This window comes from Aegilops tauschii, chromosome 4 (assembly GCF_002575655.3).
Source record: "Aegilops tauschii subsp. strangulata cultivar AL8/78 chromosome 4, Aet v6.0, whole genome shotgun sequence".
Taxonomy (NCBI): domain Eukaryota; kingdom Viridiplantae; phylum Streptophyta; class Magnoliopsida; order Poales; family Poaceae; genus Aegilops; species Aegilops tauschii.
Window position 1 is genome coordinate 458,084,279 of NC_053038.3, and position 23,001 is coordinate 458,107,279.

General features: G+C 42.5%; 1 protein-coding gene across 1 annotated transcript; it reads left to right on the plus strand.

Moving 5' to 3' along the window:
* The first annotated feature begins 5,329 nt into the window (after nt 1-5,329).
* LOC109732507 ((E)-beta-caryophyllene synthase-like) lies at nt 5,330-21,815 on the plus strand. Its single transcript, XM_073497372.1, has 7 exons — nt 5,330-5,412; nt 6,022-6,286; nt 6,394-6,757; nt 6,858-7,076; nt 20,201-20,336; nt 21,168-21,419; nt 21,534-21,815. Exons 2-7 carry the CDS (start codon nt 6,031-6,033, stop codon nt 21,813-21,815), a joined length of 1,509 nt encoding a protein of 502 aa, XP_073353473.1. The 5' UTR covers nt 5,330-5,412; nt 6,022-6,030.
* Nucleotides 21,816-23,001: the final 1,186 nt, after the last annotated feature.

Sequence of the window (23,001 nt, forward strand, 5' to 3'; positions counted from 1 at the left end):
CGACCAAATCAGGAGTTTTGCTTCCTCGGCTTTGTCTCTGCCACGTCGACACGTTCTCCGGTGTCGATGAGAAGCCGGTGGAGTCCTGTACAGGAGTGCTTTGGCCGGCGATGGTCATCCCGATGGTGGCCGCGACGGCTGGCGAGAGATTTGGTGGCCCAATGCTCGGATGGTGGCTCGTGGCTGCAGTTCTGGAGATTCTCCTTCGACTTCATTGGATGGAGGTGCCGGAGCTGCGGCCGAGGTGCATGGGGATGATCCCCGGTCGACGCGCCACAGCGGCAACGCCTCACCGTTCGCGGCGGGGTTCATATTCGACTCACAAAGCCGTTTCCGGCAATGGTGTATCCTCGGTCAAGGGTTTGCTGGATATCTGCATTTTCCTCTGGCGTTCGTCTCGACGACGACGGCAGTCGACGACAGGAGATGGTTTCATTTGTGGATTGGCCCCCAGGGTCCTCATTGTATTTTTCTTTCTTTGGGGGTCTTTTCGCATGTGTGTTGGGACACGTGTGGTCTCTCAGGGTCTTTCGACGATGCTGCGTCTGTGCTACATCTGTATCCGTTTCTGGATAAGGTTTAATGCAGTATTCTTCTAAAAAAAACAGTTCATCATATGGCTGATCGTGTTACTGCTCCTACATTAACCATCAAGCCAATTGTTGTAAGGCAATCTTATGAACTTATCCATAATATTAGGTATCCTTGTTCATAGTGCCCGGGAAAAATATCCATGTATACCGGAAAATCTATAAGACATAAAGTAACTTTACTAGTGGGCAGCGGAGAGTACATAGTCTTTCAGACTAGGTGGAGGGTGGAAGTAGAGTTAGTGTGCAGTGTATATATGTAATCTGTAACGCTAACGTGGACGGACTCTTTACCCCGATTCCTTCTATATAATATAGTACGCACACTCGTGCGTATTCGAGAAAAATAAAATAAAGTAACTTTACTAGTGTCATACCAGAGTTCTTTCAATTGTTTTTCGGGCCATCCTTGGAATGCATCTTTTATGGGTGATAAATTTTCCACGAGTCTATACTGAGAAAGAGATAATTTCCATTCTATTGATTTGCATAGATCCTTAATCCGAGATCGAATCTTTTTTGTCTCTTTCCTGGAATTTTGCGTTTGCATGGTAGTTTATACACTCTCTTGAAATTTTGTATGATGTATTTGCTTTTTCTGCCAGAATTGTTGAATGATAAAATGGCGCGTGGGGGCAAACACATACCTCTTGCAAGAATGCTTCCGCATGTTTCTTGAGTTCCATAGGTTCAGAGGTAACTTTCTTGCCAAATTTTCCTTGTTTGTAGGTGTGGTTTTCATGTATTTGTTACAACACTTTGTTGTTGGAGAAGTCTGTTCTCTTGAATCCTTGGTTTTCCTGCTGGTCCCCATGCTAATAATCCAGGTCTCAGTACGCTTTGAGTTTCTTTTGTTGCTAGTGCGACTTTGTAGCAGTTCATCCTGCGGCACAAGAAGACAACATCTTCCAGTGAAATGACTTGGACGAGCGAAACAAACCAGAAGCAAACTCAACTGGATCTTGAGGAACAAGTCACAAGGACACAAACAAAATTAAAAACCACCAAAAAACACAAGATGCAAAAGCAGAGAAGTCAAAGCATTATTTATCCCTAAAGATCTTAAGCAAAAAGGACAAGCTTTGTCACCACTTCGCGTTCCGAGACGATCTTCACCTGGTCATGTTCTCACACTCTGTCTGAGGGAGGGAATCATCATGTTTGGTCTCTTCATCAACCTTTGTTTCTCCCATGACGACGCGGAGTTGTCCAGCCTCGAGGCTAAGGGTTTGTAAGCAATAGCTATGAGTAATCTATCTCTCTTTCTGATCGTATGAGTTGACATCAATGATTGTGATTTCGGAATTGATGGTGAGTTGAATTATATGATGTATCCCTGGTTTATGAATTTTGTTCATGTTATAATGAACTTTGGAAATCAATGATAACATATGGTGATTGTCTAGTATAGTCTCCAGAGATTATTGACATTGGGGTGCTCTATGGATTAAGATTGGAAAGAGAAAAGTTTAAGGTGTGATGCTTTAGCGTACCTATGATGTCTCATCCAAGTTTCATCCAAATACAAAAGGGGAAACTTTGGGTGTGATGCTTTTACCGCACCTTGGTGGGGTTATATCGAGTATTTTAATGAAGCTGTCAGTGTCGAGAGTTGCCACGAGTGAACCAGCAATGAGCCCCAGGCCTTGTTTTCTTCCTTCACAACCTTATTTCAGTCACTATTACACCTTCTTAATTTGTTGTTTCTATTTAGTCTGAAAATACAAAACTATTTGTCATTGAAATTGTCACTCCCGTAGTCGAACTAGTGCACCTATACAATTGACAATTGTATTAGGTGTGTTAGGGACGCAAGAAACTATTAATATCTTTATTGTAGAGTCGCCTGAGAGGGTAATACTTGCATCCTACAACCCACAAATTCATACAACTTGGGTAATCCACTTGAGGGAAATTTGTTTGTTATCATACAATCCTCTGTTCTTGGAGGCCCAACAATTTACAAGAATATAAGTGCATAGTAGATATCACATACTTTCCTAACTTATACATTGCATGAGACCCCAAAATCCTAGTGCATTGGTGCCCAATTTGGTTGGCTACTTTGCTTACATTGATCCTGGCTTGACACATTACCATACCTTAGATATAAGACGTGTAATGACACTCAATTTGGTTAGCAAATTACTTAACTTTACATACTTACTTACTGTCATGTATTTGCATTGCCCCAAATTTGAGACATTGCAGTGATGCCCGGTTGGGTAGGGAACTTTTATCACTTTATTGCAATGCCATATACATTGTTATGTTTATGCCTGGGATAAAATTGTAATATGATTGCATTGTGATGCTTGTTTTCTGGAAAAGAGCATTACAACATGATGATACCATTCGTGATAGGGGATTTGTTTTGATTCAATGCCTTGATAAGAGCATGTGAGCAAGAGGCTTACATGGGTTCACTGAGACGCATGTGGGGCTAGCTGAGGATAGATGGGAAGACATCCCACCAATCAACAGTGCCACTAATCCCTCTCATCACTACCGGTAGTAGTAGAACGTACTCCCCGGGAAGTCGTTGGTTCAATGGCTCTTCGGGACATGAGCTTCTTTGATTTTGGGAGAGGCATGCGGCATCCTCTGGCGGATAGCATGATGGTCCTGCATGGAGTACTCACTAGTGCTGCTTTAGAAAGATCCATTTGCAGGATGGTGCTTTGAACAGTGCTTCATATTTGGGGTGAAAACTCTTGTTTTGGACATCCTTGGTTGGACTCCATGAAGGCAAACTTACATCATTACCTTGTTGCATGTGTTCTCCCAATGTTTTCTGACCTTAATAGATTAATCTTGGCATTCAAGAAAAAAAATCCTTTTCATGGTCATCTCCGGCCAGACATGACAGCCATGGCGTGAGGGCATTATCCCTTTTCAAAGCATTGTTGCACAAGAAGTGGAATTAGTTGCGTATTTTATCCTTATTTGTAAGAACATACAACATATCGCACACACTAACATACATGCACACACACTAACCTCTATAAAGGAATGCATACCCTACCCCTATGAGCCCCTCTTACAAACTAAGCTGAAAAATCTTGAGATTGACAAAGTCACTATATGCATCTCGTATTTGACAGGCATGCCATACTACTGAAAGAATTTCACTAGAAATTTGTAGCAAATTCAGATAATAATATGAGCACTCATGCAAGGATTTATTATACTTCTCTAAAAAGCAAGGTTTTATACCATTAAAAGTTGCAACGAACAAACCCTCTGATGCCAGCGGTAGCTAGCCGCCTCTCTAGCCATATATGTTATGTGATAAGATGCCTAAGTTGACAATAAAAATAGTTGGAAAATTATTTTATTAGTTCTTGGCTGCCACAATAATAAATTGGCATTGTAACGGCCCAAGTTTTTAATCTCATGTTACCATTGCAAGTTGCAACAAACAAACTCACCGACGACAGTGGTAGCTAGCCACACAGCTAGCCATCTATATGTTATATGATTTGATGCACAAGTTAGCAATAAAAAGGTTGGAGAATTTTTTATTAGTTCCCGACTGCCGGTAGTAATAAATTGGCATCATAGCAGCCGTACTGACGACAGTGGTAGCTAGCCTCCTATCTAGTAAATTGGCATCATAGCACCTGCACTGATGGGACGGCGGGCGTAGCTAACCTCCTATCTAGTAAATTAGCATCATAGCAGCCGTGCTGACGGCAGTGGTAGCTATCCTCCTATCTAGCCATATATAAGTTGACAATAAAAAAGTTGGAAAATTGTTTTATTAGTTCTCGGCTGTCGTAATAATAATTTTGCATCATAATAGCCGGGTTTGGTATTCATATGTTACCATTGCCATTTTGCAATTTGCAACGAACAAACCCACTGACGCCGGCGTTAAACTAGCCACCCAGGTAGCCATATATATGTCATTTGGTAGCCATACATATGTTGTTTGATCAGATGCATAAGTTGACAATAGAACTTTTGGAAAATGTTTTATTAGTTTCTGGTTGTCTTAGTAACAAATTGGTATCACAATAGCCGCACTAACAGCGACCGTAGCTAGCCGCCTAGCTAGCCATATATATGTTTTTATATGTTTGATCATATGCATAAGTAGACAATAGAAGAAATTTAAAATTGTTTTATTAGTTGCCGGCCGGCGTACTAAAAAGTTGGCATCCTAACAACTGGGTTAGTTAGTCTCGCTTTAGTGTATATGTACAATGTATGTCATATGGACATTATAATAGGTTAACATGATTGCCGTTGGTGAGGATAATCACAATTAAATTTCTAGAGAACTCAGTCGCACCCTTCTACGTTAGATGAGGGTGTATCCATACCTAGTCCTAATCCAGATACGTACCATGGAACTTGACATTGAATTATATTTGGAGAAGGTTGCTAGGATGCATGCATGTTCCATGAAACATATGAGTATCTAGTTAGCTAGGCTGCTATGATTTGTTTATTTTTGCCAAAAAATAATGTATGTTCTCTACGCTAATCTACAAATGGACGTACTTGTGAGTCATTTCTCCGTCTATATATAAGACCACATATAGACCACAGAGAGTGTACGGTAACTGTACTTGTTCAAGCAAAGCAAAGCAAAGCTTTGGCTTCAAAACTTATTACTCTTGCATCTTAGTCCACAGAGCACCACGGTCCACACCACAAGTCATATTCCATACCCACCATTTGATCATATGGCTCATGTTACCGTCACTACTAACAGCTCACACGAGGTTATTGCTGACCTACGCAAGCCTCGACCCTACACCCTAGCCCCTGGGGCGACTTCTTCCTCAACCACAACCCATGTACTCAATCTCAGGTAATTATCAAATTGTTTTCCTCTCTGAATAAAAAGAAGCCCCCTTAAGTTTTGTCTCTGCAACTACAAATACATCGTCGATGTTTTCCAAAGGTTTAAATAGCACTGCTATAGTGTATAGAGAGGCACCATGCTAAAGCCATGTGTGTTTTGCATTAATGAATCTTGTCGCTAATAGTAGGCTATAGCATGATTTAGCGCTAAAATTCAGCTTCGGTTTAGTACCACACCAAAGCTATACCACGCTTTAATTTGCTATGGCTAGATGCTTTGCTGCTATGCCTTTATTATGGCCGGATGCCAAGCTTTGGTTTGTTATATTTGGATATCAAGTAGATGCGATATGCATGTCAATTGTTAAGTACATATGTATATTTATTTAATATCCATGTGTGATTGTATGATTATTATTTTCATTCTTTCATGATTTAAGCAAAAATGTTAAATGGGTCTTACCTTTGCTATACCTTTCCATAGCTTCCGATCAGGCTGTCCTTAAATGGGATAGCATGCTATTTAAAGCTTTGATGTTTTCAGAATATTTTGAAACACTCTTGAACCCTAGTTGTTGAAATTTTTTAACGTAATATAAGTTCCTCTATCTCGTAGTATTTGGCTATGAAGGACATGGCAAGTATCAAGAACGAGCGAGTGAGAAAGTTCATCTTGGATGCCGGATGTTCTTCTGATTTAGCTATGAAGATTGATCTTGTGGACACATTGGAGCGTACCGGTGTGGCTTATCACTATGGCCAGGAGATAGAAGAGTTACTTCATGGCATGCATAGTGAAGAAAATGTGTTTGGTGACAACCTATGTGTAACAGCGATGCGGTTCTACTTGTTAAGGAAGCATGGGTACAACATCTCTCCTGGTATTATTCATTACGACGACAACAATTAATTCATACACAAATATGTACTAATATTTGATAAATAGTGTATAAGCCAAGGTATATGAAATATTTAATTGATTGTGCAGATGTATTTTTGAAGTTCAAAGATGACCAAGGAAACTTTCCAAGCAATGATGTGAACTCGTTGTTGGCATTGTACAATGCGGCGTATCTTAGGATTCGTGGAGAAGAAATGCTTGATGATGTTGTGACTTTCACCAAGAATCGACTACAATCTATGGTGGAGCATCTTGAACCATGGTTGGCAGAAGAGGTCTTGTGTACATTGGAAACACCGCATTTTAGGAGAGTCGAGAGAGTCGAAACAAGACGTTACATTGCAGTTTATGAGAAGAAGGCCACACGAGATGAGGACATACTGGAATTTGCTAAGTTTGACTTCAACATTTTGCAAACTCTATATTGCGAGGAGTTGAAAGCTCTTACGATGTAAGAATACTAACTAAAATATAAGTAGAAAATTGAACAAAATGGTTACTATTTAAATAGTATAACAAGTGCTAATATGTATTTAATTATTAACTTGCAGTTGGTGGAAAGACTTGAAATCACAGGAAAATCCACAATTTGCACGAGATAGAATCGTGGAGGTTCATTTTTGGATACTTGGAGTTCTCTACGAGCCGCAATATTCTTATTCACGTATAATGCTAACAAAACTAGTCTTATTTATGTCATTGCTTGGTGACCTCTATGATAATTATAGCACCACAGAAGAAAGTAACATCTTCACTGCGGCCATGCACAGGTAAGTAACCTATTATATTTCTTTTCATATAGTCTTTCCTTATATTTCACAAAGGGTAAAGAATCTACATGAAATTCCTTGAAAAGTGTAGTTAGAGAAAAGACTCCTACTTGCAATCATTTCACCAACCTTATATAGCTAGCATCATGTAGATCATATATAGTTCTCTTTCAGTTGATTACTAGTATTTCTGCCAAAATAATGTGTAATAATAATAACTATGGAAAAATCATATATTCTGGAAAGATGAATCCTTTATCAGTATACTTCGGCCAAATTTGTTTATATACTATTTGAATTCCCATGACAAGATAGGCATCAACCGTACAATGAACACATGTAAGTTGGTATGCATTCTTCTACATATCACATTAGGTTTCTGCTTGACACAAGTCTAATGCATGACACCTATAAATACTTCTTATATGCCGCACATGATAAGCTACAGATGTATTTGTAAATCACATCATTTTGTAAACAACTTGTGGTATAGTCAAGTTTATTGTCGTGAGTCCATGTTTAGTTTTGTCAAGGGTTTTCCATGTAGCGTGCTAGTTTTGAACAATTACTTCTTATTTTTTTCAATTTTAAAAAATACTATTTAAAAATAAAACTCTTTTGCATTGCTTCGATAAAATGTAATGCATCAAAGTAACACCATATCATAAAGTGGTTGTGTAAGATAAGAAGGTGCATAAGTAATCCATCTAATAATCATCTTAATGTTTTGGTCTAAAACTTAATTAAACTAGAGATGATGCATCGCCCTTTGGTGTAGAAATTGTTTGCTTTTTTTCTTTTGGTTGTATTAGAAAATAACATGACATTCATTGAAACTATAATACATATGCATGCTTTATTATATTTGAATGTTACATGGTTTTCATATGTTTATTAAATATTAGTAGAATGAATGGTGCCTGTTAATTTAGGTATTCCATGTGTGATGGCATGGTAAGTTGGTATAGTTGTCTATTGAGTGGAATAGAGGAATAGAGTTAGTGGGGACCAACTATTTATGTATATAGGATTCACCAACTACACAATTTGCATAACTGTTTTTTTCACCGCCCACCCTCGCTCGTGACACGAGCGTGATGGTTGCGAGATAATATGGAAACACTCATCTCTTATCGCACAATATCGAGTCACACTGCAATCAACATGTTCAAATATGATGGAATGAATTGATTTTAGCTTAATAAAAAATAGTTTGCCTTCATTATTTAGGACGGACTGATATCCAACATGTTTGTTAATTCTCTAGCTAAAGCAAAATTCAGTTAGTCCATTTGCATGTATGCATATATGTGCACGTACACGAACCAACCCATACATGTGTGCATTAGTTGGTTCTCTATCTGCAAAGTGTGCCTTACGTATGTCGTTCTGAGTACCTTCTATTAACTGTATGCGTGTTGTGTCTAGTTGGTTTGTACATGTCTCTGCGTGGCCTATTTTTTATATTTCCTACATCTGGTTCAGTAAATGCACATGTTACACTTCACTATTGCAGGATGGTCCAAACACGACACTACAATTAGAGACCCTTCGACCAAACTGTGTGCGATGCCATAATCACAAATGGTGGTGTAAAAAACCATCAAAAAGGTGCAAAACGTTTGCGATGACAGATGCATCAAACACGGTTCAGAATTTAGTTGCGTGTGCGATGCAGGGCATACGGTTCAGCTCAATGAACTATTTGTGATGAGGAGGCAGAAAAGAAACGGGCAGCCAGATGAAGGCGTGTGCGATATACAGCATATGGTTCACTGGGATGAACTGTGTGTGATTAGGCAAAACAATGGAAACGGTTCAACTGAACAAGATGTGTGTGATACGCGGCAAATAGGTCTGTAATCTGAAATATGTGCGAAGACCAATAATAACACAGACGATTGCTGCTAATAAGCCATGTGAATTGCTCTGTCTACAGTAGAATAACATATATATATATATATATAACTGAAATAAACATCCAATTATATAAGTGACTATACAGATCATTCGCACACACCTCAATAAACAATTGCATGCATTCTAAAGTAGGAGAAACGATCGTTTAGTCATCTACTTCTTGTGACGCTCCCGCCACTGCTATGTGGCTCGATCCCTCGTTTGGGTCAGGAAGAAGACAGTTCCTCATGTCAACGATCCTCCTGTACATCTCGCAGCTTGTGTACGCATCCATGGCCGCGTACTTGACATGTTGTTCATCCAGTCTCTTATGCCACACATTGTGCCAGGTGTTCTTGTCCTTATTGCTCTCTTGCTTCATCTTCGCGTAGTAGGGGTCGATGATGGCCGAGGCGAGGTCAACCAGGGAGTTCAGTTTGCTTTTGTCGGTGCCCCAGACCTTGTAGTGGTGCTGGATGTTGACAAGATTCGGGCATTTCAAGTCCGAAACCTTGAGCGCTTTTAGATCGTTGGTGGTGTCCACCGTAGCGAAACTGTAGTCGGACCTCTTGATAAACCTGGAGAAACGCTCGCAAGGCCTTGTGGCAAGGTGGAAGTGGTAGACGAGGACGCCATGTCGCACGCACAATTGGGCGACGACAACCTTCTGATCGTGCCCGGCACAACCGATGGTGTACTCGAGGTTGAAGCCGACCACTCGGTACTTGTCCTCGGCAAGGAACTGCTCCATAGTTTGGATGGAGCTCTCCACCGAGACCGGATCATTCGTGTACACTACTGAGAGGGCCTTCCCCCTCACATGGGTGTCCACTACGTGATGCGTGGTGAACTGCCCGCCATTGTCGTTGTCAGCCGCTGGGAGCGCCATTGGAGCCACGGGGAGCGCCAGTGGAACCGCTGGATGTCCTCTCTGTATGTGTCCTCGCGGGTGTGCTTATTGTGACGTGTGAGACGAGAGATGAAGGTAAATGGCCGCAGGAATAAAAGGGGGCCGGGCGGCGTGGATTCTCGGTGCATCCGCATGGCAGTTTTTGCAGCGGGTAACTGCATCGTCGCGCCGCGCCCGGCGCAACCGCTTGCACACGAATGTGCGTGATCATGCGCCGGCCCAAAACACTGGCAGCGCGCGTGGAGGGACGAGGGCAGAGCACCCGGAGGGACGCGAGAGCAGAGCGCGCCGCGGCCTCCTGAACCGCAAGCAACCACACGCATGGAGCAGTTGAACACGCAACAAATGGTCGCCTACAAGCCGGCCGACAGTTGCGTCGCTGCATAGAGAGCGGCCGTGTGGTACCACCTCCGTCTAGTCTATAGTCTCATTTATATTCCGTTCCATACTTTTCCCTCAAATTTAACCAACAAAATAATAATGCATGTTTTAAAAATTATATAATTGGAAACTATGTTCAAATACAAATCCAATTATATAATCTTTGGCGACATGAATTCGTATTTTATTAGTTAAATCATACTTATAAACCAGGACGGTGGTATAGTAGGTAATTAAATCGCAGACGTTTTTTATTAACCGTGTGTGTACGTGGCCTTTCGTCCTCCTCTCGCATGTTTTGTCACCCCACAGCCGCAGACGGCTTACAGCGCAAGCTTGCGCAACGCGTGGGGGCGTTCTTTTTGCCAAACGGTGGCGCCAATGAATCGTCGGTGAGCCCGTTCCCGCTCAACCTCGCAGGTTCCCGCGCAAGCTTCCCGCCCGACTCTGTGAAATCCCCCAAAATCCCAATGCTTACCGGCCTGCTATAAAAACCCTCACGGCCGGCGAGTCCTGCGTCGCATTTTCCCCTCCATCCCTGTAGCTTATCTCGTCTGCTTCTCCCACATTCGCCAATGGCACCGATCCTTCATCGTCGCTCAGTCACTCCGCCGTCATCAGAGGACAGCTCCAGCTGGGAGGCTACACCGCGGCGGCAGCGCAGTCCCCGGCGTAGTGTAGTGCGCGTGGCGTCCCTGTTGGGTGTGCGCGGAACACCCACCACACGCTCCGCCGCCGGTGCCCGTCGGCAGCTGTTGCCGGCCGCCGTTGCCGCCACACCACCGTCGAAAGCCAGGGCCGTCGCCCGCTCCGCCGCTGTGGCCCGAAGCCGGGAGATGGCCGTCGTGGCCGCCACCCCACTGCCGGCCACTGTAGCCATCACCCGCTCCGCCACCGCGGCCCGAAGGCGGGAAGTGGTGGTCGTGGCCGCCACCCCGTCGTCAGCCGCCGTGGCCGCCAGCCCACCGTCGACCGCCGGGGTCATCACCGCTCCGCCACCGCTGCCCGAAGGCGGGAGGCGGAGGTGGATGCCCGCACGTGCGACAGCGACCTTGCGCGCTACACCGAGTTCCTGCGGGAGGAGGAGGAGCGCCTCGTCGAGCACGCAATGAGCCTTACGGCCGCAGTGGCAGCGGCACACGCCGCCTAAGAGGCGAGGAATCAGGAGATCTACGAGGAGAACCACCGCTTCGAGAGGGGTCGTCTGGAGAGGCAGAGGGCGTTCGAGGCGAGCGTCGCTGAAGCTGCATTAGCGGCAGGCACCGCATTGCGGTTGCCCAGCTTGTCGCTAGGCTCCTCCTCCTCCACCTCTTACTGAGTGCGCTCGGCAGAGGAGAGGGAGCCGGAAGTAGTACAAAGCCCCTCCGGAGTAGTAGTAGTATTTAGAGGCTATTTTGTTCAGTTCATCTAAACATAGATGTGGTGGAACTGTACAACGTACTTAAAATTAGCTAGTATATATAGTTGAACTAGCTATTTCAGTACGTGGTTGGCAACAATTGGGGAAAATTTTGGTCGGTTCAGTTGTCGAGTTGAACTGTTTGTATAAATTAAGAACGACTGCTTAATCTATAAATGAAATCTATGCTTAATTACTGAATTTTAGTTGCAAAAATTAGATACTGCTAGTGATTTTTAGCTTCATATTTTGACAAAACGCAGTGTTACAAGGATTGACAAATCTTACCAAATTGTTTGTACGTGGTTGCACACGGGTCATCCAAAACAACCGTTTGTGTTGAAGGGATGCACAAATCTTGCGCTGCTCTCAGTTTCCATACATGTGTTCTATCTAAAACGTTTGCGATCAAGAGTTGCAGAAATCCTGCTCGACACATTTTCTCTTGGCTTCCTGGGGAAGCTGTCGGTTTGCATACGGGTGTTCTAACTAAAACGTTTGCGATGAGTGTTTTATATTTAAAAAGCGAATTAAACTGCGGCTTGGGCGCCATTAATAGACAGGATGCGAGCAAGGCGGGCGGCCATGGAAGTCAAAGGGCTCGCTTCCCAGTGAGCCTACGCAGCGTACAGCTCGCATGCTTCCCAGCGAGCCTGCGCACTCAAGGACAGCTTGCACGCCTCTCGGTCAGCCTGCGCACCGGACGGCGCTCGCACGCCTCCCGTTCAGTCAAGGTCAAGAAGCTGTCCGCACGGCACCTCCTACAGCCATGAAAACCAAGACACGTGGCTTCACGTGAATGGTTAACAGAATTTTGGATTTACTAGAATTTAAAAATCAAGCATCTCAATGTTTTGCCGGCAATCAACGGTGCCCTGGTGTTTGAAATTCATTCCCATTTCTTGCATGGGACCTAAGCATGCACCCAAGGACACATATTTGATTTTTAAACCAATGTATATGCACTGGAGCATGTGCATGTAGTTCAAATTTGAATTATGCACATAAAATGCATTGAAAACTCAGTTAATGCATAAAGATGTCCAAATGAACCCCGAAAAATCACATAAAATCACACAACACTCCTGTTGTTCTATGTTGACACGAGAAAAAAAATTTGAAAGCAATAAGAGGCAATGGATATCGTTTCGTCCCCAAAGGTGGGACGTTCCCTACCGAAAACCATCATGCTTGTTGTGAGAAGCTCCGGTTTGTGAGAAGCATATACCCAAACCTGCCCCAAATGGGACAAAATTTGTACCAGGGCATGTTGATGCCGCTCCATGATAGCATGCCAAGTTTCATGAATTTCAGACTAGTTTTGGATTTACTAGAATTTAAAAACCAGGCATCAGAATGTTTTGCCGGCAATCAACGGTGCCCCGGTGTTTGAAATTCATTCACATTTCTTGCATGGGACCTAAGCATGCACCCAAGGACACAGATTTGATTTTTCAACCAATTTATATGCACTGGAGCATGTGCATGTAGTTCAAATTTGAATTATGCACATAAAATGCATTGAAAACTCAGTTAATGCATAAAAATGTCCAAACGAACCCCGAAAAATCACAAAAAATCACACAACACTCCTGTTGTTCTATGTTGACACGAGAAAAAAATTGAAAGCAATAAGAGGCAATGGATGTCGTTTCGTCCACAAAGGTGGGACGTTCCCTACCGAAAACCATCATGCTTGTTGTGAGAAGCTCCGGTTTGTGAGAAGCATATACCCAAACCTGCTCCAAATGGGACAAAATTTGTACCAGGGCATGTTGATGCCGCTCCATGATAGCATGCCAAGTTTCATGAATTTCAGACGAGTTTTGGATTTACTAGAATTTAAAAATCAGGCATCTCAATGTTTTGCTGACAATCAATGGTGCCCCACGGAAAACATCACTGAGCTGCATTACATCACGCCACCAGAAAGAGCCAACGGGGTCCATCGCATGCGGTACTTTATCCGTGTAGTAAGTATCCCAGACCATAGTCACCCAGGGGACGTCATGGTGACACCCCATTAATGGAGATTTACCCCAGGGGTTTCTCTTTTTGCATAAATGAAGATGAGCCGGTTGCAAAAATCATCACTGCTACGGATCCCAGCTTGATCTTCCACCCGCCACTGTGCACACAAGCTCGAGAGGAAGTTAGAGAAATCCAGCAAGGAACGATGCATGTGCTTCTTGACGGGGGGTGCACTGATGCCTGGGAATGCAACCTTGGTGGGGCTTTCTCCTCCAAGCGATATTACGATCACTGCTTCAGAGATACAGTTGCTGATGATGCCTTCCGCTAGCTATGGAAGGCTAAAAGCCCGATCAAATTCAAAATGTTTGGCTGGCTGTTGTTTGTTGATCGTCTTAACACTAGGAACATGCTGAGACGCAGGCACTTCGTCGTGGCGGGCAACACCTACACTTGCATGCTTTGCCAGAACCCCCTGAGGAAATGGCGGAACACCTCTTCTTCACTTGCCCGTTCAGCAAACAGTGCTGGGATAAGGTTGGGATGCTTTGGCCAAGCACTGGGAACAGGCTCGCTTTGCTGCACGCTGGCAGAGAACACTAGCAGCGACCACTGTTTATGGACATCTTCTTGATGGCTGCATGGAGCTTGTGGAAGGAGAGAAATAATCAACACTTCAGAGGGATTCCACACTCTTTTGGTTCATGGCTGGCTAGATTCAAAGAGCTTTTGACCCTGTTGGTTCACAGTTGTAGGGAGGAATTGCGTCCTTTCCTAGACACATACATAGAACAATTGTAATCCTTGCACTCGTAGCCTCATAGGAGCTTTGGCCGGGGGGCCACAAAACCCAATTGTAACAATGATGTAACTAGTTTCTTTGTGAGTAATACAAAAGTCAGTGGGAGCCTCTCCCACTGTCGTTGACCCTAAAAAAATCAATGGTGCCCCAGTGTTTGAAATCCATTCCCATTTCTTGCATGGGACCTAAGCATGCACCCAAGGACACATATTTGATTTTTCAACCAATTTATATGCACTGGAGCATGTGCATGTAGTTCAAATTTGAATTATGCACATAAAAGGCATTGAAAACTCAGTTAATGCATATAAATGTCCAAACGAACCCCGAAAAATCACAAAAAATATCACAACACTCCTGTTGTTCTATGTTGACACGAGAAAAAAATTGAAAGCAATAAGAGGCAATGGATATCGTTTCGTCCACAAAGGTGGGACGTTCCCTACCAAAAACCATCATGCTTGTTGTGAGAAGCTCTGGTTTGTGAGAAGCATATACCCAAACCTGCCCCAAATGGGACAAAATTTGTACCACGGCATGTTGATGCCGCTCCATGATAGCATGCCAAGATTCATGAATTTTAGACGAGTTTTGGATTTACTAGAATTTAAAAACCAGGCATCTCAATGTTTTGCCGGCAATCAACGGTGCCCCGGTGTTTGAAATTCATTCCCATTTCTTGCATGGGACCTAAGCATGCACCCAAGGACACATATTTGATTTTTCAACCAATTTATATGCACTGGAGCATGTGCATGTAGTTCAAATTTGAATTATGCACATAAAATGCATTGAAAACTCAGTTAATGCATAAAAATGTCCAAACGAACCCCAAAAAATCACACAACACTCCTGTTGTTCTATGTTGACACGAGAAAAAAATTGAAAGCAACAAGAGGCAATGGATATCGTTTCGTCCACAAAGGTGGGACGTTCCCTACCGAAAACCATCATGCTTGTTGTGAGAAGCTCCGGTTTGTGAGAAGCATATACCCAAACCTGCCCCAAATGGGAGAAAATTTGTACCACGGCATGTTGATGCCGCTCCATGATAGCATGCCAAGTTTCATGAATTTCAGACGAGTTTTGGATTTACTAGAATTTAAAAACCAGGCATCTCAATGTTTTGCCGGCAATCAACAGTGCCCCGGTATTTGAAATTCATTCCCATTTCTTGCATGGGACCTAAGCATGCACCCAAGGACACAGATTTGATTTTTCAACCAATTTATATGCACTGGAGCATGTGCATGTAGTTCAAATTTGAATTGTTCACCTGAAATGGCTAGAAAACCAATTTAATGTATAAAATGTTCAAACAAACCCTGAATAATTCCAATTCTTTTACGACACACATATAGTTGCATGTTCACTCCAGATAAAAGGTCTAGCAATTCAAACACCGTCCATTTCCGCTGTGACCCCATTATGTAATTCAAATCAAGATGAAAAATCAAGTAGATCGCACACAGTTTATTATCAGCAACCGTGTGAGATGTAGTACAAAATATCTTGGAGCACCGCCGGTGTATAGTATGCCTATGGCTTACGCGAGAAGGTGCGTCGGCTACAGTCCACAGCCGGCGTCTCAAGCACACTAGCTCGCTCCCCAAATATCATTTCACTGTTCAATCGTCGCCGGTGAAAGATGGGCACGTGGGCCCGCGTCGTGAGGGCAACTTCGGTGGCCCACTCCGGCGAGAGCGCGGCCGCAGCCGCCATGCGTGTGCTAACAAGGTGCATGAGCGCGGCCGCAATTTGCGACCGGGCGGCAAAGGCAGCCCAAACGGCCACTGTTGCTTCTCAGGTGGCGGCAGCAACATCTGCCTCGGGGATAGCAACTCGTGAGAGCGACACAGCAGCTGTCCGTTCTGCAGTGGCGGCCTTAGCCCTGATGGAGGCCGCCCACAACCATGTTGAGGCCGCCCACGCCCAGCTCCTTGCAGTCACCGCACAAATCGAACGAAGCTTCTCCGACAACAGTCGGCAACCCATGGCTGAAGAGCTGGCAATCGCCGAGAGCGTTCGAGCAGCCGTCCGTTCCTCCGCCGCATACCTTGCGCCGACGGAGCCCGTCCAAGCCCAGATCGCGTCCGCCCAAGCCCAGCTCGTGGCGGCCTTTTCCAAAGAGATGGCGGACGCGGATGGCGATATGCTTGCCGAGTATGGTGCGATGGATGCCATGGAGCCCCTTCCCCAGGAGACCGTCGGGCGCGAGCTGGACATGGAGGCGGCGGCGGAGATCGACGAGCACCAGCCGTAGCAGTACTCTATGTTTTGTTTAATTAAGAGCGTCGGTCTTTAATTTGTTAGAGTAATGTTTAGGTCAGCTAGCTCTGTTTAATTGCTGAACTTGCTCGATTAAGAAGTGTGGGTGTGCTGTAGTCTCCTTTGTGTACCCAAATTATGCAATGACGTGGATGACCACTATAACCATGGAAATTCGAACCAAAACTTTTGACGTTCAAACTCATCACACACGAGTTAAGCTATCTGAATCGTTTGTGATGTGCACATATCATACACAGTTCTGAATAAGGGACTGTGTCTGATGACACTTTGCGCGCCAGTTTTTTGGCTGAAGCGATTCCAAATTTTCGGCTTCCGCGGAAATATCTACCTCCCCGCCCCATTACCAAAAGCCACATTTCCCCTCTTTCCGCCTTCCTTTCCAAGTTGAAACCTTCACTCCTTGCTTGCAACGCCGCCGCCTCCTCGCCGGCGACCCTCCTTCACGCTGCTCGGCCTCCTCTATCCAGGCAGGTAATCCACACCCGACCCCCATCCTCCTCCTCCTTCCACATCCCACATGCCCCAACCGCCGGCGCGAGCGCGACAACTTCCACCCAAATCACCGACCCCTCCACCAAATAAGCGCCGGCCTAAGCCATGGTGCACGCAGTATAGCCAGGACCTCAAGGAGCATTTGGCAGTGGAGAAGCAAATCGCGGCCGCACGCGCGGATGAGGTCGCGATGGCTGCCATTTGTGCCAACCCCCAGATCTTGGAGGAGCACCTTGCCAATTGCTAGCTACGCCGGTTAAGCATGCTCGGTTTACCTGTTGCGTGTGCTGCTCCTGCCTTTCCTTCACAAAATCTAGTGAATTGTGCTGTCTAATTTCATCATGCAATCTGTTGCTCTAGTGTATATGTTCTATATGTCGTGCAGTGTGGTGCTCACTTATTAACTGTTTTGTTAATTAGTTGTCGTCTTCACTTAACTGTTTGGTTCAATTCTGCAAATGTGATGTTCAATTCTTCAGGCTGCAATTTTGTATTGTCTTCCATGTGAGAAATAAATCGAATTTATCTTTACAGAATTGTGGGTGCATTCTGTTATTGTATACCATGTGAGGAATAAATTGAATTTGGCTGTAGTAAATACATGAGAAACAAATACAATTGCTACAATTGGCTGTAGTTAACTGTTTGGTTAACTCTCTGATCTTCTATTAGGAGTATGTTATATTGTGCAATGTGGTGCTCAGTTAATGTTTGGTTCATTTGTTGTGGTGTTTAGTTAACTGCTTGGTTCAATGTTATATTGTGCAATGTGGTGCTCAGTTATTGTTTGGTTCATTTGTTATGGTGTTTAGTTAACTGCTTGGTTCAATTCTGCAATGCGATGTCCAATTGTCATGGGTAGAATTTTGTATTGTTGTGCATGTGAGGAATAAATCGAATTTGGCTACACTTAATACATGAGAAACATATACAAGTTCTATATTTCCTAGTTCTTAATCATGCTTGGTTTGGGTAAATGAGTTTTCCGTGTGGCTTCAATTAATCTGATGAATCTGCAATGTGCTTATTTTTCATCAACATATTTTACTGATAGCATGCGAACCCTTACTTAACCTGATGACTAACTACATTATATGTGTTGCAGGGAAACAATGGGAAGCACTGAGGTTTACAATCGAGGTTAGCACGTGCATGGTCCGTTGTCTAATAGCACATTATTGTGCAATTGCATGAACCATTCTAATATTTTGGTTTTTAACAATTTGGTCTTGCACATGTAGGTCCTGCTGTCAGAGGTTTTGACCCACTGTTCGGCCCTTTTTGCATATGGGGAAATGAGTTGTCCATGAATATCAATCAAATCAAGAAACTCAGAAAGATTGTTAGGATAAAGAAATTAGCGACAAAAAACAACAAGATCTTTGTCTGCACAATGAAGAAGACATCAGTTCACTACAAGATGGTACTAACTATTATACCTTGCCTTTTTTTATTCCTTTGCCCCATTTCCAATATAGAGAAGATATTTATGCACATCCTTGTTTTCAGGCCTTTCCAAAGCAGTTCACTGATGATTACCTCTCAAACCACCACTATGGTCAGGAGGCAAGGAAGGTTTTCATACAACACCCACGGTTCAATATTGAAGTGTTCCTGAAGAGGTCGAAGGACGGATGGTCAATCATCCACAGGCACTGGCCTAAAGTTGCAAAGACCTTCAACATGAATGAAGGCTCAATATTCGCCTTCCGCTTCAGCAGTTTTCCAGATGAGATGCATCTCTCTATATACCATCTATGATGCTAATTTCGAAAGGTTCTACATGTTGCATGTGGAACTTGTTGCTGGTGCAGTTGTGTAATGGGGTAGCTGAGTGCTGAAGCTATATCATGTTGTACTCTGATGTATTTCAATTATGAAATTCTGCTTCCTTAATATTGAAATGAAATATATTGTGTGCTTAATATGAATGTCAATTAGATTAATAAATGGATTATTAATAATAGGTCAATTAGCCTGCTAATGGCGAATTAGCCTGCTAATTGGGTTTTGATATTGCAAACGGTTGTTTAAAAAATACCATGGGCGATGACCTCAGGCAACGCACACAGTTTCTAGGAATAAACTGTGTTGGATCAATGAACAATCACACACGACTTTCTCTTGAAAACTGTTTGCGTTAGGCCACCTTGTGCAAACGTTTACCACATAAAAACTATGTGTCATGGACAGCCTTTGCCACACAGTTTGTTCTACGGACCGTGTGTGCTACATTCAATAACGCAAACGATTTAACGGGAAAAATTGTGTGTGATGTACCTGTGAACGGAAACGTTTTCTTTGGAGCGACTGTGTGGGATGTGCATACGAACATAAACGTATAGCGGGGACTGACTGTGTGGGATGTACTTGCGACCGGAAACAATTTCGCCGTATAATTGTATTTTTAGCTCTACTGTACGTATTTCCGTATTTGAGTGATCATCGGTCGCACACGACCTTATTTTGCCGAACGTGTGTGCCAGGAGGGCATATCCCTGACGGTTTCTGGGTCGTGTGGGAAGGACCCCCCTATCACCCACACTCACCTGGCGACGGTTCCAAATGCCATCGCGGAAAGGGGTAAAAAACGTTTGTTTAGGACCGACGCGCACCAGTGCTTGTTTATACATGCCAATGGTAAGATTCCTTTGCACTAGATAAATCGATGTTGCACATAACTCTGTATATGCCCCGCTAAGTACCCAGGATGGACTGGTTTGTACGTGTCAATAATTTTGGATTGGATCTGATAGATGTTGTGTGTATTCTTTTTATCTTTTAACATCGGGCATTCTAATTAGAATTAATGGATAATATATATTTGGCATATGTGGAAGAATGTGGTGCCTCATTTGCCTCTTGTTTTGATAATATAATTGATATATCTCATCCTAATTTAGATGCAACCAAATTCATTTTGATAGTGTATAGATTTATCTACATTTCTAGTAAACTTGAATTTGACTGAAATCCAGGTGGGATGCACATGTTGTGGAGCAATTACCAGCATACTTGAAGGCACTATACATCAACATACTTAAGACCACAAATGATATAGAGGAAGTTTTGAAGTGTCAGGAAAACAAGAATGCTGAATTCGTCAAAAAATTGGTAAATGTTTCTCAAAGAACTAAATTAGCCCCAAAACTTGATGTATACGGGAAAAGTATATATAGTAGTATATAAGTAAATATACTGGTTAAGATTTCAAATTTAGGTATTATTCGTTGATCATTCATTGATTATCTTAAGTTAGTTGAAGCAAGTAACATGACATTGAGCTTTGGGATTAAGGGATTTTGTATCAAGTAATATAGAAATGCATCTATGTGTTAGATATAAGATTCCTCAAGGACTTGTGTCATCATCGGTGTAGAATTGACAATATTTGTAGATTTCCATTGATGTGCAACAAAGTATCCTTCGTAAGAATTATCTTGCTCCACACAAGCCAGAGAAATACTCTCACTGTTGCAAGATCTTACTTATCTAAAGGAATTCTTAGGAAATGCACCAGATTTCCACTTCCACATTAATCTATTATGAACACCTGAAAGGTAGAAAGACCAGCAAACACTCACTACCCATTAGAATGTCTCCAACCTATATCCATATATAAATTCCTTCAAAACATATTAGGGTTCATACATGTACAGATAACATGTTGTACAGTAGCTTTCTTGTGGTACAAAGTATATATAGTACGAAGAAACATTAGTTTGTGGTTTTGTTTCCATATCAAACATCCTTCCAAACATTGTATTTTATCCCTCACCAACTATCTTAGTGGGCATTTGTCTATGAATATTACTATGTTTCAAAAGGAATTATTTATGCTTCTTGTGTCATTACCCATTACCAAAACTATAAAAGTAGCTTAACATCTAAAAATCCCCACGCATTTGTATATGTTATCTAACCTTTAACTTGCATGTTGCTTAGATGATCGATGTTGTCAAATGCTATCATGCAGAAGTCAATTGGCGCGATGAACACTATGTAGCAACTACAGTTGAGGTGCATTTGCAACTTTCAATGGCCAGCAGTGCTTGTATGCATATAATAAGCCTTGTATTCATCTCACTTGGTGATGTGACAACAAAGGATAATCTTGAGTGGGCCTTTTTCTATCCAAAATTTATCAGAGGTGTATGTATTGTTGGGCGCATTGGTAATGACATGGTTTCACATGAGGTATAAACTCTCCCCATATAGAAAAAGAACTCAATATACATGCCATATGTGTTCATACATGCATGCATGATGAAACCTCATCTAATTAATGTTGATGTTTTTATCTTCTTGAAGCGCGAACAAGGATCGGACCATATGGTATCCACGGTCCAAACTTGCACAATAGAGCATGGTATCACGGTAGTAGAAGCCAATGAGAAGCTCAAGGTGATAATTGAGGAAGCATGTATGGACATAGTCCACGAACGCCTCCTCAAAAAACATTCAATGGTGCTTCTAGAGAAGGCAACAAATCTTGCCCGGACAATGGATTGTATGTACAAGCGTGAAGATGCATACACCCTATCATTTAGTCTCAAAAAGACCTTAACTTCACTTTATGTTAACTTCATATGAACCATTTTCCCCTTCGGAGGAAACATTAACCTTTCCTCACAAATAAAAATACATATGACATAGCATGCTATATTTTCCCACAAATTATTGGATAATGTGAGGTATACTATCTATTGTAATTTTTGTTTTTGTGGGAACTACATATTGTGTAGCTATTGTATAATTTTTTTCGTCCATATCTACCCATGTATGCATTCAGTTGGTATGTGTGCGTATGTATGTATGTATATATACATACATTTATATGTATACATTTTATGTATTCTACAATCACTTACGAAACCTCTAGCAGAGAGAAAGAGAACTGCGATATAGACCGACAGAATTGTACATGGTTTTTTTGTACTATTTTGGAGATACTTTCAAACTATTTTCTCATAATGATGAGTTATGATATTCCATTGAAAAGCTATGGATTGCACAATTTTTTTCACATATTTTTTAATATGGATTATGGTATAAATTTCTAAGGGGGTTTGTTCCTCTAATCTAACAAGGTGTCGGGCTCCGAAGTGCAGAGGTTTGTATCAAGCAAATTTCCCTCAGGTGGATGACCATAAAATTTATCGAACCCGTAAGAGCTTTGAATTGCATCCAATGATCAATACTTGCGCACACAAATATAGAACTTGCCTCAACCATTGCTATTCCCGCAAGAGTTGTTGGATGCCCCGAAGAGGAAGGGTGATGTAGCACAACTGTAGAAAGTATTTACCTCAGTTAAGAACCAAGGTTTAATCGAACCAGCAGGAGTCTACAAGCTAACAAGATAAGTAACACCTGCCCACAAACAAAATAAATGCTTGCACCCAAGTTGGCAAGGGGGTTGTCAATCCCCTCGTCTTGCTAGTGGTGAAGTTAATAGAAAATAGTGATACATATATATATATATATATATATATATATATATATATATATATATATATATATATATATATATATATATGGTGATATGGCAAAACAACAAAATAGTAAAAGTAAATAAAAGAATAATAGAGCAATGCTAATATCAATAGAGAATGGACCCCTGGGGGCATAGGTTCATTAATGGCATATGTCTCAAAAGCAGGTAGTGGCATGGTAAACAAAATACGGTTGGGAAATTGATAGATAAGCAACATTCATAACTATGATCATTCATGGCATGATCTCATATAGGCATCACATCCGTGACAAGTAGACCGTA